The sequence below is a fragment of the Hyperolius riggenbachi genome, chromosome 5 (assembly GCF_040937935.1).
Source record: "Hyperolius riggenbachi isolate aHypRig1 chromosome 5, aHypRig1.pri, whole genome shotgun sequence".
Lineage (NCBI taxonomy): Eukaryota > Metazoa > Chordata > Amphibia > Anura > Hyperoliidae > Hyperolius > Hyperolius riggenbachi.
In genome coordinates this window covers 23,581,584-23,598,930 of record NC_090650.1, presented here as the reverse complement: position 1 = coordinate 23,598,930, position 17,347 = coordinate 23,581,584, and the positions used below count along the sequence as shown (strand labels likewise).

Here is a 17,347-nt window from a genome sequence, read left to right as displayed (position 1 = left end):
TTCACAGACAGGAAACTGCCAGGAGTATCATGGTCCTCAGAGTTTCTTGTGGGAGGGCTTTCACCACAATATCAGCCATACAGCACCCCCTGATGATCCATTTGTGAAAAGGAATAGATTTCTCATGTAAAAGGGGGTATCAGCAACTGATTGGGATGAAGTTTTTGGTCACGGTTTCTCTTTAAGCCTCATGTACACGGTACAGGGGGGCTATTGAAGCCCCTCTACACCATGCAATAGCAGCCTTCGATTCTAAATGCGATCGATAAATCAGATCAAAGCGGATAGAATCGAATGTGCAAAAAGAGAGGAATCGAATGTTACCAGTCGATTTTTCGCTCACTTGAGATCGGATTCTCGAACGCAATCTGATTGGATGGGTTGGATTTTATCTTTTTTTCCTCGAATGCAACAGCGGTAATCGAACTGTTTGTTGCTGGTTCATATTTGCGATCGATCAATCGAACACAATTGCGATTTTCATTTTAATTGCGAGTGCATTTTCGATTGTCCCGTCGATCTACAAAACGATCGGAAACAATCAAAATAGAGAAATCGCATACATTGGGATGCTTTTTTTATGCCCCAGTCGATCGGATCTACGATTCTTCTGTCGAATCCAACGATCGATCAGAAGTAAGGTCGAACATGAAAACTCATGATGTAGAGGGGGGCTTTAGACTCATCTATTAGATAATTACAACTGGTCCAATCGGATTGCGTTAGATTTTGCAATAGATTTTGGGTACGTATCAAAGCAAAATCTATCGCAAAATTGATTTGAAACAACTTGGACTTCTACACACGATGCAATTTCTTATTAGATCTATCTAATAGATTAATCTAACCAGGGCAGTTTCTAGGCTAAACTGCACCCAGGACGAGGGCCTAAAAATTGCGCCCATCACCCCCAACCACCCAAACCCCGCTCCCCCCCTCCCCCTTCCCTGTGGACTTGCAAACCCTTACTCTTTAGGGACAGTCACACAGCCACAGGTCACAAGTAGATATGCCTACTTACTAGTAACCAGCCGTGCATCCAGGAGGAAGCAGGGATCAGGAAAACACACAGGGGAAGAGAGCCCGGAAAGCCGACTCCTCCATAGGCGCCGCGCACTGACAACCTGCAGTACCATTTATAACAGGGAATCCCTCTCCCCTGTGTTTACCTCCAAGATGGCGACAATCCAAGATGGCGACAAATGTTGCCAATCTCGGGGGGCTATAGCTCGGCAGGGGGGGGGGGGCAGAGAGCGGCGGTTGGGGGACTCAGAGGCTTGTCATGAGGCAGAGAGCATGCCTCTGTGTCCCATTTGCGCTCCCCAAGAACCACCTCGGGTTCTCTTTTTGAAGAAAGCCTGTAACGAAAAAAACCTCCCCTGGGGGGTACTCAGCTCGGGTGGGGGAAGCCTCCGGATCCTATTGAGGCTTCCCCCGTCCTCCTCCGTCCCATGGCAGCGGCGATAAAGCTCTCCGAACAGCGGGGATGTAAATATTTACCTCCCGGCTCCAGTACAGGCGCAGTATCCGCTCTCCGCCTCGGAGATGGGCAGAAATAGCCGATTTCTGTCGGTCCACTCTACTGCGCAGGCGCAAGTCTCCTGCACCATGCGAACCCGACAGAGATCGGAGTAGAGTGGACCCGACGGAGATTGTCTATTTTCACCTATCTCCGAGTGGAGTGCCGATACTGCGCCTGTACTGGAGCCAGGAAAGGTAAATAAATCAGCACTTATCAGTGCTTGTCAGGCTTGTGGAGGCAGAATTGCCGGACACTTCGGGGGAGCCAGCGTTGGACTGCCTGCAGCTACAGGGGAGTGGGAAGCCTCATTGGGACCCTGAGGCTTCCCCCTCCTGAGGTGAGTACCCCCCAGGGGAACTTTTTTTTGTTACAGGTTCTCTGACCTGAGGTGGGTACACTAAAAAGATTTTATACTTCCTCCAGCCCCATGAACACCGATGCGTCCCTCACTGTCCTCCCGGGTGGCTTTGTTTCGCGTGTTATTGGTCCTGGCAATTTGCCTCAGTTGCGTCAGTCGGCTCTTCTGCATTCAGGAGGACGGCAAGGGACGCATCGGTGGTCTTGGGGCTGGAGGAAGCCGCAGGTAAGTATAAAATCTTTAAGTGTGTCCTTCTCAGGTTTGCTTTAAAGTGCTTTAAAGTGGCTTTAAAGCTGCTTTAAAGTGGCAAATAAAAAAATGAGTTTTACTCACCTGGGGCTTCCCTCAGCCCTCCGCAGCTGATCGGTGCCCACGTAGAGTCGCTCCGATCCTCCTGGACCCGCCGTCGGCCACTTCCGGTTTCGCTGTCAGCCGCCGACAGGCTGGGAATGCGAGTTAAAGGCTGCAATAGCAGTATAGGGGGTGCTATTGTGGCTGGGAACGCGAAGAATTACTCGCATTCCCAGCCTGTCGGCGGCTGACAGCGAAACCAGAAGTGGCCGACGGCGGGTCCAGGAGGATCGGAGTGACTCTACGTGGGCACCGATCAGCTGCAGGGGGCTAAGGGAAGCCCCAGGTGAGTAAAACTCATTTTTTTTAATTTGACTTAAGGTTCACTTTAATGCTGGAACCACACGGTGCGTTCGCGCACTTCGATTTCCCGCTCGATTCGCGTCGATTCCCGTCGATTCGTTTATTTCCAACATGTCCGATTTGGATTTCGATGGATCGTTAGGTCGATTCGCATGCCAAGTATGCCAAATCGACCTAACGATCCATCGAAATCCAAATCGGACATGTTGGAAATAAACGAATCGATGGGAATCGACGCGAATCGAGCAGGAAATCGAGTGCGCGAACGCACCGTGTGGATCCAGCATAAGGTGTAAAACCCCGTAACCTGAGGTTAAGTAGTGCAGGTTACGTAGCGTGGAAGTCATCGGAGCCGCGGTGGTGTGTAAGGATCCTCACTGCTCGGTATCGTCAGACACCGCGAGGGGGATCAGCTGTCTTCCAGCGTCTTGCTTTCCTCTCCCAGCTAATGTAATGTATAATTCCTCCTCCGTCGTGAAGACGATTTCCTCTGGGAACAGAATCTATTTACTTCTCCTCTCCGTGAGTCTCTCTGCTGTTTAATGCTCACTATATTCTGCCGATCCCGGGCTTTACGAGTCTATCGAGCGAACTGTGCGCCGTCACTCAGGGGCCGTTTCCAGTAAAGAGCTTTGCAAACACCACAATAAAGTCATTTTTACGATACAAAAACAAATGCGAAAAGGGAGAAAAAAGTCCAAAAAGGATGCTTACATTTCCATAACAAACCCACGCTTTATCTGATGGTGTGAAATGAAGCGTGCATCTGCATTTTTTAAAGAGACTCAGAGGAAAACAAACATTTACGAACATCTGAATCCCAACTGTGAAATACGCAGCGCAACGCCATACAGCAGAATGTACTACATTATTAACCTCCTCGGCGTTCTATTGAGATCGCCAGGGAGGCTGCGGGAGGGTTTTTTTTTAATAAAAAAAAAACTATTTCATGCAGCCAACTGAAAGTTGGCTGCATGAAAGCCCACTAGAGGGCGCTCCGGAGGCGTTCTTCCGATCGCCTCCGGCGCCCATAATAAACAAGGAAGGCCGCAATGAGCGGCCTTCCTTGTTTTGCTTAGATCGTCGCCATGGCGACGAGCGGAGTGACGTCATGGACGTCAGCCGACGTCCTGACGTCAGCCGCCTCCGATCCAGCCCTTAGCGCTGGCCGGAACTTTTTGTTCCGGCTGCGCAGGGCTCAGGCGGCTAGGGGGGCCCTCTTTCGCCGCTGCTCGCGGCGAATCGCCGCAGAGCGGCGGCGATCAGGCAGCACACGCGGCTGGCAAAGTGCCGGCTGCGTGTGCTGCACTTTATTTGATAAAAATCGGCCCAGCAGGGCCTGAGCGGCAGCCTCCGGCGGTGATGGACGAGCTGAGCTCGTCCATACCGCTCAGGAGGTTAAAACATACCTGAAGAGAAAAAAAATTATGATATTATGAATTGTAGGTGTAGTACGAATAATGAATACAACATTAGCAGCAAAGAGACGCGTCTTATATTTTTATTTTCAGTAATATAGTTTTATTTATTTTTTTAAGAACATTGCATCATTCTGTCATACTTGCAGTTTAGAAACCACACTCTGTCATTTAAGCTATAAAACAAAGCAGAAAAAATGACCCTTTGAACTTTCCCACAATAAAACCTTATCTCAAGCTATCTCTCACTGTTTCTTGGCTGTTTTAGGTGCTTCGGAAAACCGGACTGTATTCCGACCAGTGGGTCGAATAGCTCAGAGAAGCTCTTTTGCATAGATAACCTGAAATTTAACTTTTCCTGTACTGGAAGACAATATGCGACTCTTTTTCTTGCTACTTATGTTCTATTTCTTAGCTGTACTACACATTCAATTCATTTTATCCTAAGTTTATTTTTGCTTCAAGTTTGCTTTAAGGATAATCACTTTTATCTTAATCATCCTGGTTGTAGCATCAGAAACAATTCCTATACAGTATCTATACAGGTAGTCCCGGGTTATCGAACGAGATAGGGACTTTAGGTTTGTTCTTAACCTGAATCTGTTCTTAAGTCGGAACATTGTGCCATCTCTGTCCCCTGTACCTCCTCTGTGCCCCCCCCCCCCCCCCCCCTGTGCCTCCACTGTCCCCCTCTGTATCACCTCTGCCCTTTGTACCTGTTTATACAAAGCCATTTTTTCTTTGATTTTTTTAAAATCATTTTTCTCAAAAACTACAAGTCCGATTTGAATTTTTTTTTACTTGTTCCCATGGAATCAGAGAATCCGTGCTGTTCGTATCGGCGGGTCATTCGTAAGTCGGGCGTTCGTAAGTCGGGGACTTCCTGTACATTCCTGTACATTGGGATGTAACCCCACCCCTCATGTTTAGCCTAGGATATTTAGTTCTGCAGCCTTCTGCCCCAGGGCCCTCTGGGAGACAAGGTGTTATTTCTGCTCACTTCAGAACACACAACAAGCAAACATTCCACAGTGATGCTCCTACCTGCAGTAAAAATGTGGCCACCTGTGATACATTTCAGAATGTAGGGCAAACACTGCCTAAAGAATTAATAAATTAATATTGCACAGTTCCTCTTTAACCCTTTAGCAGCCAATTTATTGTGAGTTTTGCAAGTGTTCCAAACTAATTTATTTCAGCACACTTTTTTTATTCCTTATTTGTTACATTTGCTTGTTTCTAATTAGTACTACTGTAATGTGTATTTATGGCCACTGGTCACTAGGGGGCAGTGTGAGACAATATCAGAGGACTCCTGCTTTCAGTTTCTATATTTTCTGCTAGTAGAGAGCAATCAAAGCATTCCAAGAATTTACAGCACAGCGCGTTTTGCCGACTGAGGTCACAAGCAGTGTGCTTATCTCAAACGAGGTAGCTCTGTTGAAGCTGCTAATGGAATAAAAAAAGAGTAAGCTTTCGGCTAATAAGCCTTCTTCAGACTCTCTTCTTGTACACTGGCACAATGTTAGAACACATATTATACACATTTGAACATCAGAAGACTGTACCAGTTTTGGTGGTCTGTATCATGTGACTGTTATGCATGCAGTGTCGGGGGATGGGACAGTGTATAATTTGCACCGGGCCCCATATGTCTGTAGCCTATACCATGCATTGTGATCATTGGCTTTCCATCATTAGTTCTGTCTCCATCGCTGCCTCAGGTACGGCCACTAATAGGCTTGTCTTCTGTTCTGTCTCGCAGGTGGATGCGGATGATGTCATCACGAAGGAGGAACAGATCTACCTTCTCGTCATGGCAAAAGGGAAATGCGAAAATCACCTGAGCTCAAAATCGCAGAGTGAGTACGCCCGTTACCATGGTGTTGCAGTGATATCTTCCATGGCATTATTTCACATGCTGAAATGTATGGGCCAGAGGAATGTACAGGAACCCTTTACAGCATAGAGTCAGGGAAATGTGTTACTCTAGAGAGTATCACTGAGGTTTGATACTCCATAGGGATTCACTGAGATTTGTTACACTACAGAAAGTCACTGAGATTTGCTACTCTAGATGGAGTCATTTACATATGCTGCTCTATAGAGAGTCACTGACATTTGCTACTTTTTAGAGATATACTGAGACTTGGTGCTCTATAGAGAGTCACTGAGATTTTGGTACTCTTTAGACATTCACTGAGATTTGGTGCTCTATAAAGAGTCACTGAGATTTAGCACTATGTAGAGAGTCACCAAGATTTTGGAGCTCTTCAGAGATTCACTGAAATGTGGCACTCTATAGAGTCACAGATTTGGTGCTCTATAGAGTCACAGATTTGGTGCTGTATAAAGAGTCACTGAGATTTGGTGCTCTATAGAGAGTCACTGAGATTTGGTGCTCTATAGAGAGTCACTGTGATTTGGTGCTCTATAGAGAGTCACTGTGATTTGGTGCTCTATAGAGAGTCACTGTGATTTGGTGCTCTATAGAGAGTCACTGTGATTTGGTGCTCTATAGAGAGTCACTGTGATTTGGTGCTCTATAGAGAGTCACTGTGATTTGGTGCTCTATAGAGAGTCACTGAGATTTGGTGCTCTATAGAGAGTCACTGTGATTTGGTGCTCTATAGAGAGTCACTGTGATTTGGTGCTCTATAGAGAGTCACTGTGATTTGGTGCTCTATAGAGAGTCACTGTGATTTGGTGCTCTATAGAGAGACACTGTGATTTGGTGCTCTATAGAGAGTCACTGAGATTTGTTGCTCTATAGAGAGTTACTGAGGGTTGGTGCTCTATAGAGAGTTAGGGCCCTTTTCCACTAGAGCGATTGCTGAATCGCAAAATTGCAAATCGCTAGTGATTTTTAAATCGCTAGTGTTGTTACTTACTTAATCATAGAAATAACGAGAAGTATTTTCCACTACAGTGATTTGATTTGGAAATCGCAATCGCTTTCTGGAGCGATTTTTACAATGATAATGTAATGCAAATGAAAATCGCAAATCGCATATTAGAATTAATGAAAAATCGCAATCACTGGCGTTTGTGATTGCGATTGCTAGTGGAAAAGGGCCCTTATTGAGATGTGCTACTCTTTAGAGAGTCACTGAGATTTTGTGCTCTGTAGAGTCATTTAGATTTGGAGCTCTTCAGAGATTCACAGAGATTTGGTGCTCTATAGTCACTGAGATTTGGTGCTTTGTAGATAGTCACTGAGATTTGCTACTCTTTGGACAGTCACTGTGATTTGATATGCTACAAAGATTTGCTGAGATTTTATTCTTTACAAATATTCAAAGAGATGTGGCACTATGCACAGAATTACTGAGGTTCTGTAATTTACAGAGATTAGAGTTTGTGCTCTCTAGAGAGTCACTGGGATTAGGTGTTCTGCAGAGATTCACTGAGATTTTCTTCTTTACAGAGATTCACTGAGATTTTCTTCCTTACAAAGATTCACTGAGCTTTTCTTCCTTACAGAGATTCACTGAGTTTTGATACTGTACTGCAGTGTGCTGTATTTTTGGGGTATTGAGAATCACTGAGATTTGGTTCTCAGCTAAGGCTGACTGAGAGATTTGGTACTCTACAATCAGTGAGATTTGGTGCCCTAATGAGCATCAGTGAGATTTCTTTCTTTACAGGGATTCACTGAGTTTTGGTACTGTACTGTAATGTGCTGTTGTTTTTTTTCCCCGTATTGAGAATCGCTGAGGTTTGGTACCCTACAGAGACTGGCTGAGATTTGGTACTCTACAGACAATCACTGAGTTTTGTTGCCCTAACGAGTATCAGCCTCGATACATTGGCACTGGACAGAGATTCACTGAGATCTGATACTTTACTGTGATTCGCTGAGATCTGGTGCTCTTTGGAGAGTCACTGAGATCTTGTAATCTACAGAGATTCATTGAGATTTGGTGCTTTGAAGATTGTCACTGAAAATTAGTGTTTTTCAGAGATTCACGGATGTTTGCAGCTTTGCAGAGATTCACTGAGATTTGGTGCTTTGAAGAGTGTCACTGAAAATTAGTGTTTTTCAGAGATTCACGGATGTTTGCAGCTTTGCAGAGATTCATTGAGATTTGGTGCTTTGAAGAGTGTCACTGAAAATGAGTGCTTTTCAGAGATTCACGGATGTTTGCAGCTTTGCAGAGATTCACTGAGATTTGGTGCTTTGCAGAGATTCACTGAGATTTGGTGCTTTGCAGAGATTCACTGAGATTTGGTGCTTTGCAGAGATTCACTGAGATTTGGTGCTTTGCAGAGATTCACTGAGATTTGGTTCTTTGCAGATATCCGGTTTTAATTTGTACTGTAGAGATTCACTGAGATTTGGGGCTTTGCTGAGATTCACTGAGCTTTTGTACTGTACAGTGATTCACTGAGTTTCTTCATTCACTCACACAGGATGTTAAGGAGAAACCATAACCAAGGATTGAACTTCATCCCAATCAGTAGCTGATACCCCCTTTCCCATGAGAAATCTTTACATTTTCACAAACGGAACATCAGGGGGGCGCTGTATGGCTGATTTTGTGGTGAAACCCCACCCACAGTGTGATGTCATGACCATGGTCCTGACAGTTTCCTGTCTGTGAACCTCATTGCATTGTGGGAAATAACAGCTGTTTACAGCAGGGTCCAACTGTCAAAAAAGCAAGCAGCATCTCCTTCCACTGACATCACCTGCCAGCAGTAACAATGTCACCATGTGGTAAATGTAAGTATGTAAATCAGGGAGAGGAAAACATTTACAATGGGCAAACACTGACTAAATCATTTATACATAATTATTGTAAAAATGAAGCACTTTTTTTTTAATTACATTATTTTCACTGGAGTTCCTCTTTAAAGAGAACCAGAGATGAAGCACCCTCTTGTATTTTACCTTATAAATCAGTGGGAACATGACAGTAAACACCTAATCTGCCCTTTGTTTCATTGTTCTCTGTGTAATCTTAATGTTATCACCTCTGATAAGAATCCCCGACTGAGAAGTCAGGCTGCTCTGTCTAGCTTTGCTACAGAAAGATTATAGCTAAGTCTGTCTTCTGTGGTGTTATTTCAAGCCCAAGCCTGCCCCCTTGTGGCTTTGCTATAATGACTCAGCAATAATCATTCCCAGCAAAGCCAGATTTAATTGCTCAGTCTGGGATTCTTGTGACTGCTGATAACAGACACTTTTAGCAGTGAGGGTGAAACAGAGAGCATGGTAAGTGTTTTCTCTAATGTTCTTACTGATATACATGGTGAAATACACAAGGGTGCTTCGTCTCTGGTTCCCTTTAAAGGGCCAAAATATTCCAACAGAATGGAAATGTTGCAGTTGCTCTGATCTGCAGTGGGAGAGCGCTGTCTCGTGTAATTCAGCAAACATTCCACTTACACAAGCATCCCTTGGAAGACATGCCTGGCATAAATAGCATTTCCGGAGCTCCTGGGAGGCGGGGCAGGGGTTTGTGGGAGGAGCTGGGAGAGAGGGGAGTGGGGGTGAAGTAGTTCCACCTGTAGGGGTGAGGTAGCTCCACCTCCATGGCTGTCCTGCAGGTTAGTGGAGTCACATGACTCCACGTATGTTTGTGTGTGTGCGTGTGGAGGGAGTGTGTTCGGGGGGCTTTACACAGATAAAGGGGCCCGTTAACGGTACAATCTCCTGAACAATCGACCGTATGATCCATCAGATCCAGTACCATTATTGATGCTGATTCCCGCTGAACGACCTATATATTGTTCCATGGAACTAAATATTGGAACGAGTCTATTAGCCTGATCGGTTTGCGTATCATTTTTCTCTTCAGTGGTGGATCAGACAGTCAATCGTTCAGAAAGTTGGATCGTTAAAGAGAATCTGTAAGGGAAAAAAACCCTCTGGGGGATACTTACCTTGGTAGGGGGAAGCCTCTGCTTCCGCCATCCTCCGGTGTCCCGGCAATCCAGCGCTGCAGCCCCCCGAACGGCGGCGTGGTAAATATTTACCTACCGCCATCCGGCACAGGCGCTCTAGCGGCTTTCTGTTCGGCTAAGGCGGAAATAGCCGAACCTGATCGGATCCGCTCTACTGCGCAGGCACAAGTCCTTTGCGCTTGCGCAGTAGAGCGGGTACAATCGGGTTCGGCTATTTCAGCCTTACACGAAGCATGCGCAGGATCGCGGATAGGTATGTCGGGGTAGGATTCGGGGAGCTAGCGCTGGATTCCCTGCTATCTACAGAAACTGGGGAAGCCTCATTTAGACCCCGAGGCTTCCCCCAGAGGTTTTTTTTTTTTTTAAGTTACAGAGTCTCTTTAATGGCAATGAGTAACTATAGGCCCTGCTGCCACTGCAGTGACGGGGAGCCCAGGAGCTTGAAGGGGGAGGGGGGCAGAGGCAGTGCTAGGGGTGGTCCCAGGAGCGTAACAATCGCCCCTGCAAGGGATGCAGCTGTGGGGGGCCCGCCCAGGGCCATTTTTGGGGGCAAGAGGGGTCACAGCACATGAGGAGGGAGCAATGGCCACACAGATCAGCGGGTAGGGGGGCCCACTCCCCCCCTCCCTCACCTCGGGCTCCCCCTTCAGCACTCTCCCCTCCTGCACTAATCGGCAGCATTATTCCTGCCTTCTGCTCTTATGGAGCCACTTATAATAGCAATAATTATAATAAAAACAATTTAGGACACTTTACAGGCTTCCTAACAAATAATAATAATAAATGGGATAAGGCACTTGCAGAGATATTCGGAAGCCGCTGTGAAGATTGGAGTGACCGGCAGCTGGTTCTGACTCTGAGAAGAGGCCTGGCCGTGTCTGTTTCCGGCGGCAGGCAGGATAAAGTGGCGGCTCTGTAAACAGACGGAAGTGCGGACATTAATCACCGAACCGACCGCACTGCTGGGAAAATCCTCCTGCTGGAAGATTTTCTCATTCTGTGCTGAGATAACATCTATCTATATATACATCTGTCTATAGCAGTCACCTGATTGTGGGAACCACCATGCGACGGCCCTTTTAAACAGACATGTCTTGTACCTATTTCAACTGTTCCAATTACTTCTGTCAGCATGCCAGATCTGCCTTGTATGCTGTTTAGGATTCAGTCATAAAAAATAAGCCCTTAGGCTATGTTTACATTATAAATCGCCAGCGCTATCGCAAGCGACGAGCGATTTATTGAGAGCTTTGTCAGCGCTTTTCCCTGCGATTTGCGCTTAGAAAAGCGTTTTTCTAAGCGCTTTTGCAGAGCAGTTTGTTTTTTCCACTTCCTGACGTATTTATTCATAGAAGCGCTCGGGAAATCGCTATACAAGGCACTTTTTTCCCTATACTTTCCATTGAGCCAATGCGCTCAGAATATGGTACAGGCGTCGCTTTTGAAAGCAGATCACAATCGAACCGCTCATTTGTGAACACTCTCATAGGCAATCATTGCACAGTCGCTTTTAGGGCGATTTCTAAAATCGCCAGCGCTTAAAAAAATACACAAACGCTCATTACTGTGAACAAGCCCTTAAAGTGAATGGGAACCCATTGTGTAATAAAAAAAGATACTCACATAAGGAGAGGGAGGCTCTGGGTCCCGTAGAGCTTTCCCTCTACTCTCCCGGTCCCCGCTGTTCCGCTGGCTCCCCGGTAGCGGTATTCGACCGTTTCGGTCAAATACCTCTGTTTCCCCACCGAAGGGAGGCTTCGGAAATGCTTCGGGAGCACGAGTACTCCCGAAGACGGACCGCTCTACACTGCGCACGTGCGAGCGCCCTCTATGACGCACTCGCGCATGCGCAGTATGGAGCTGCCTGTCTTCGGGAGGACTCAGCTCCCGAAGACTTCTGAAGTCCCCGCGGCGGGGGATTGGAATGGGGGAGCCAGCGCAGCACTGAGGGCACCAGGAAAGGAGAGGGAAGGCTCATAAGGACCCAAGCCTTCCCTCTCCTTAGGTGAGTATCTGACTTTTTTTTTTTTTACTGAAGCATGGATTCCCATTAGCTTTAAAGAGTATGAAGCGAGAATAAATCTCGCTTCAGACCTCATAGATAGCAGGGGCATGTGTGCCCCAGCTAAAATGCCGCTATCCCATGGCTTAACGGGGGTCCCTGATCCCCCAAATCCCCTCCGTGCAGCGGGGAGTGCTTCCGCATTGGGGCAGGGCTAACCGCCGCAGCCCTGCCTCCCGCGCGTACCTCCGCCTCTCCCCCACCCCTCTCAGTCTTCCTTCACTGAGAGGGCGGGGGAGAGGCGGCGATGAGAGGCAGGTCTGCAGCCGTTAGCCCTGCCTCCAGGAAGAGCAAAATTAACAACCAAGTTGCTCGTTGATTTTGCAGGGGGAGGGTTTGGGGGTGAAGGGACCCCCGTTTAGCTGCGGGATAGCAGCATTTTAGCTGGGGCACACATGCCCCTGCTAACTATGAGCTCTGAAGCGAGATTTATTCTAGCTTCAGAGTCTCTTTAAAGGAAACATCAGGCAAAAATGGTAAAATCAGCTTTACTCACCTGGGGCTTTCTCCGGCCCCTTGCAGTCGACTGTCCCACGCTGACAGCTCCGCTCTCCGCCGCCGTCCGGGGCTCCCCGCACGCTGTTCAGGACCAAGGTCCTGACATCACACTGTGGGAGGGGTCACCACAATATCAGCCATACAGACCCCCCTGATGATGTATTTGAGAAAAGAGTTCTTGAGGAAAAGGGGGTATCAGCTACTGATTAGAATGAAGTTTAATCCTTGGTTACAGTTCCTCTTTAAACTGAAAATTAAATGAAATGACGACACTCCGCTTTGTGTTCCATTTGCCTTCAGTGAAGCACATGCAATTATCTTCTCATTTATCTTTTACTTCAGGTTTGCTGTCATGTGAGTCACATGTCAATACTGTGAAACAAAATGAAAATCCATAATGCAAGTATTTTCCATTATTGCTCCTTGTCTCATTTTTAATGCATGAAACATAAGAACTCTCTTTACCATGAAACACAGAGGGAAGTCGGATCATCACAGGACTAATCCATGTTCAGACACGGGCCTGTGTTACAATGGCTGGAGGTAAGATTTCATGGCCTCAATTCTGGTCGATATGTGAGGTAAATATTTTTTTGTAGGTAAAATACCTCATGAGGTATTTTTTTTTAGCAATTCTGAAAGATTTCCGAACATGAGGTAAAACATGAGGTAAAACATGAGGTAAATGCATAAAGTGAGGTAAAACATGAGGTATTTCAGCAGTAAGCATGCAGAAAATAAATAATAGCAGTCTTTAATTGTCTTCCATAAGTTAGGATAGTCTTTGGAAGATGTTTTCTTTTTGAGGGGGGAGGTGTATTTGATTATGTAGCAACCTATGAAAAGTATATTTATAGGCATCCCTTATAAAACAAAAAAATACAGTTAATGTTTGGACTTTTATTTCTACTATTCTTTTCTATTAACCAGCTGAGCGGTCTGGACGAGCTCAGCTCGTCCAGTACCGCCGGAGCCTGCCGCTCAGGCCCTGCTGGGCCGATTTGGCTCAAGTAAAAAGCAGCACACGCAGCCGGCACTTTGCCAGCCGCGTGTGCTGCCTGATCGCTGCCGCTCTGCGGCGATCCGCCGCGAGAAGCGGCGAAAGAGGGTCCCCCCAGCCGCCTGAGCCCAGCGTAGCCGGAACAAAAAGTTCCGGCCAGCGCTAAGGGCTGGATCGGAGGCGGCTGACGTCAGGACGTCGGCTGACGTCCATGACGTCACTCCGCTCGTCGCTATGGCGACGAGGGAAGCAAAACAAGGAAGGCCGCTCATTGCGGCCTTCCTTGTTTATTCTGGGCGCCGGAGGCGATCGGAAGAACGCCTCCGGAGCGCCCTCTAGTGGGCTTTCATGCAGCCAACTTTCAGTTTTTATTAAAAAAAAACCCTCCCGCAGCCTCCCTGGCGATCTTATCAGAACACCAGGGTGGTTAAACAGCCTGAATAGGAACAACACTAAAAACTGCAAGATGCATACAAATTGAATTTACCTCCTGGTACAGGGAGGTCTTAAACTGATCGGTAAATGATGTGCTAACATGCCCCCTAATTTCTATGAGAATAGCTATTTTTGGTAAAATGAATGCAAATTACCTCATGAATTACGGCATAATTTACCAATTTTCCTTGAGGTAAAACATGACTAAAACCTACCAGAATTGCTAAATGTCATTACCTCACATGAGGTAATTTGTTTGATAACCCTACCAGAATTGCGGCCATATCTACATTGAGTGACCAAAAGCTTAGAGACGCCCTCTAATAATGAGTTGGTCCACCTTCAGCTCTGATCACAGCAGATATTCTTCTTGGCGTGGACCTAACAAGATGCTGATACCGTTGCTGAGGAATGTTGGACCAGGCTGACATAATGGCAGCTCTAAGTTGGGTCAGATTAGATGGTGGCATGTCCAAGCTTTGAAGAGATCTTTCGACTTTGTACCACAAATGCTCAATAGGATTGAGGTCAGGAGAGTAGACTGGGCATGGAAGCAGGTTAAACTCTGATTGATGTTCCTCAAACTAACTTGAGACCGATCGAGCATGGTGGCAAGGGCCCACAATAGGAGTCTTTTCCTATTTTTCTGTAATACCAAAGGCACTCTTGATGGTCTCCTGCTGCTAAAGCCATCCTTTGCAAAGTCTGTCTTGTTGCACTTTGGGATGTGCTTTATGATGCACCTGCATTGAATTCAGCTGTAATTTGTTGTGTTGTTGCCCTCCACCAGCCTTCTTTGACAAGAAGAGTTCTTACCAAAGTTTTTTTTTTTCCCTCAACCACCACTCCCTAAACACCAGAGATACTATTGGATGAGAAAATCCTAAATGAGTCGTCGTTTCAGAGATACTAGCACCAGCTCTTCTTGCACCAATGATAGTCCCTCGTTCAAAGTCACTTGAATGTTTCGCCTTACCCATTTTGACATTCACTTCCATGATTACCACATCGTCTGCAGCGGAGCTTTCCTTATATAAGCAACTCTGCGTTGTTACGTCACTCTGTGTCACTGTTGGACTCGTTTACATTTCAAATAAGGGGTGTCTCTAATTTTTGACCACTCAGTGCTTTTTGGGGGCGAGGCAGAGGCGAGAGAGGCTCCAGCCTCAGGGCGCAGTGTAGGAGGGGGTGCAGGGCGGGGCTGAGGCAGAGGCGAGAGAGGCTCCAGCCTCAGGGCGCAGTGTAGGAGGGGTGCACAACTCACTCAGCTGTCATTCCTAATTGTGTTTGAAGCAGAGAGAAGTAAGAAAAGGGGATACATAGCAGTGACTGCAAGCCAGATAACTAGATATTAAGGTGTTTGGGGGATTGGGGGCCCTGGGGTGCCTCTTAGTCTAATAGCAATCAGTGTGTGACGGCTGGGGTGGGAGGGATGGAGGGGCGCAATTGGTGTCTCAGCCTTGGATGTTGGAGGACCTTGTCCCGGCTCTGACTCCACTGCGGAGTTACAGAGGATAGTGATAATCTCTCTGTTTTGTACGCCCCTCCGATGTGAGTTGCTGATGATCATTCTGCGTATGATTGCTTTTTGTTGGCTGGTGGAGCTTTAATGCTCAGGCGAGGTTACACAGCTTGTTTGTGTTCCCCCAAGTAACATAGTTATTATCATGCCCCACTTACGCGTCTAAACACATAAGTAGCGTGTCTGACTCAAAAGATATGATTCCATACATCCCTCGACTTGGGATTTCACCTCCCGCTGCAGTGGAAATACAACAATTCACACCTGAGATGTGATGGAAAGGCGAACGCTCCATATAGCTATATCATGCATGGCTTTCAGACAACATCCAGGACAGAAGGGGTACGCTGAAGTATCACAGCTGCTTAAAGGATACCCGAAGTGACGTGTGACGTGATGAGATAGACATGTGTATGTACAGTGCCTAGCACAGAAATGATGATGCTGTGTTCCTTTTTTTCTTTCTCTGCCTGAAAGAGATAAGTATCAGTTATGTAAGGGGCTGACTCAGTCCTGACTCAAACAGGAAGTGAGTTCAGTGTGACCCTCACTGATAAGAAATTCCAACTATAAAGCACTTTCCTAGCAGAAAATGGCTTCTGAGAGTAGGAAAGAGATAAAAAGGATCAATAGTTCATAGATTTTAGCTCTGGCATACTTCAATGAATGTGTCATTGAGCAAAAATAATAAAACAGTTAAAACTTAAAAAGTAGGTTTACAAACATAAAATGAAACTGTGGAAAATCTTAAAAAGTCATTTTTAGGAGAAGGAAGATAGATACAATCATATATTTCATTCGTTTATTTTCGCCATGGGTGTCCTTTAACTGCGTCATTTATCTTGCTCCCTGTAAAAAAAAAAAGACAAAAATATTCCATTCCATGAACAGGGACCCCGAGCTGTATTAACCCTTTAGCAGCCAATTTATTTAGAGGCTTGCAAGTGCTCCAGGCCAATTTATTTTAAGAGGAGCTGTCAGCCATACTATGCCAGATAAAAAAAACGACATATATAAGTAGATAAATGCTAGCTCTACTTACATAACATGTATTGCACGGTCCAAGTGTTGATTTCAGTGAACTTTATCAAATAAAAAAAGGTAAATGGAGAGAATTCTGTTTGCTGGCAGGGGCCATCTTTACTCCCTCCAGCTGAAGCCAATGGTGAGATCATTTCCTCCCTTACTCCCCCCTCCTCCCCACACCAATAGCTAGCGTTGATTGTAAATGCAGGGAATCCCTAAGGGCTCTTTCACATTAGGGCAGACTTTGTGCGTTAACGCAAACGGAAGCCGTTTGCGTTAACCAAGGTAAGATGAAAGTCCATAGACTTTCATTTTACCTTTCACACTCGACGCTGCGTTTCGATGCGTTGCGGTTCCGACGCACCCGGGCGCAGTTTTTCCTCCAACGCACCTGCGAGCCGGCGTTTTCCGTCGGGTTTAATTACCAGCTACCGCCGCTGATTGCGTCGCACCGCAGATACCCGACGACACGCCGCAGGCAGACAACGTGTGCAGGAGAACGGCTCCTGTTCGCGTTGTCTGATGTGAAAGAGCCCTTAGGAAATGGTAGCAGGGACGGGGTCCCCATGGATGCGATGCGGTGGTGGCAGCCACTGCCCACATGAATCGGAAGAGATGCCTGTCGGGCTGCAGTGTGGGGAGGGGGCAGACAAGGACAGTCATGGGAGGCAGCCAATGAGAGGAAAAGGAGTGAGAGTGACACAGGCTGCAGCCAATCAGGGTGAACTAGCTGTGTCTGTGCAGAAACTCCCCCCGCCCCAGCCTGCACTGCAACTTCTCTTTTGCGGCTGATTACTGGCTGCATACTAAGGAGCTGGGGACATGAGGATTCATCTCTGCAATAAAAAAGTAAGATTGATTTTGAAGTTATGCATTGCCTTTTTAGCATTCCTTTTATATGATCAACAGCTAGAAATAGAGAATTGATTTTGTTTTTCATGC

At 46.4% G+C, this 17,347-nt stretch overlaps 1 protein-coding gene across 2 annotated transcripts in view; it reads left to right on the top strand.

Annotated features, from left to right (window-relative positions):
* PTH1R (parathyroid hormone 1 receptor) overlaps nucleotides 1-17,347 on the top strand; it is a 452,655-nt gene that overhangs the window by 245,025 nt on the left and 190,283 nt on the right. For both annotated transcript variants that reach the window (XM_068235179.1, XM_068235181.1), the window contains exon 2: nucleotides 5,718-5,814. In XM_068235179.1, coding sequence (XP_068091280.1) covers nucleotides 5,718-5,814 — 97 coding nt within the window. The remainder of the gene's footprint in view (nucleotides 1-5,717; nucleotides 5,815-17,347) is intronic.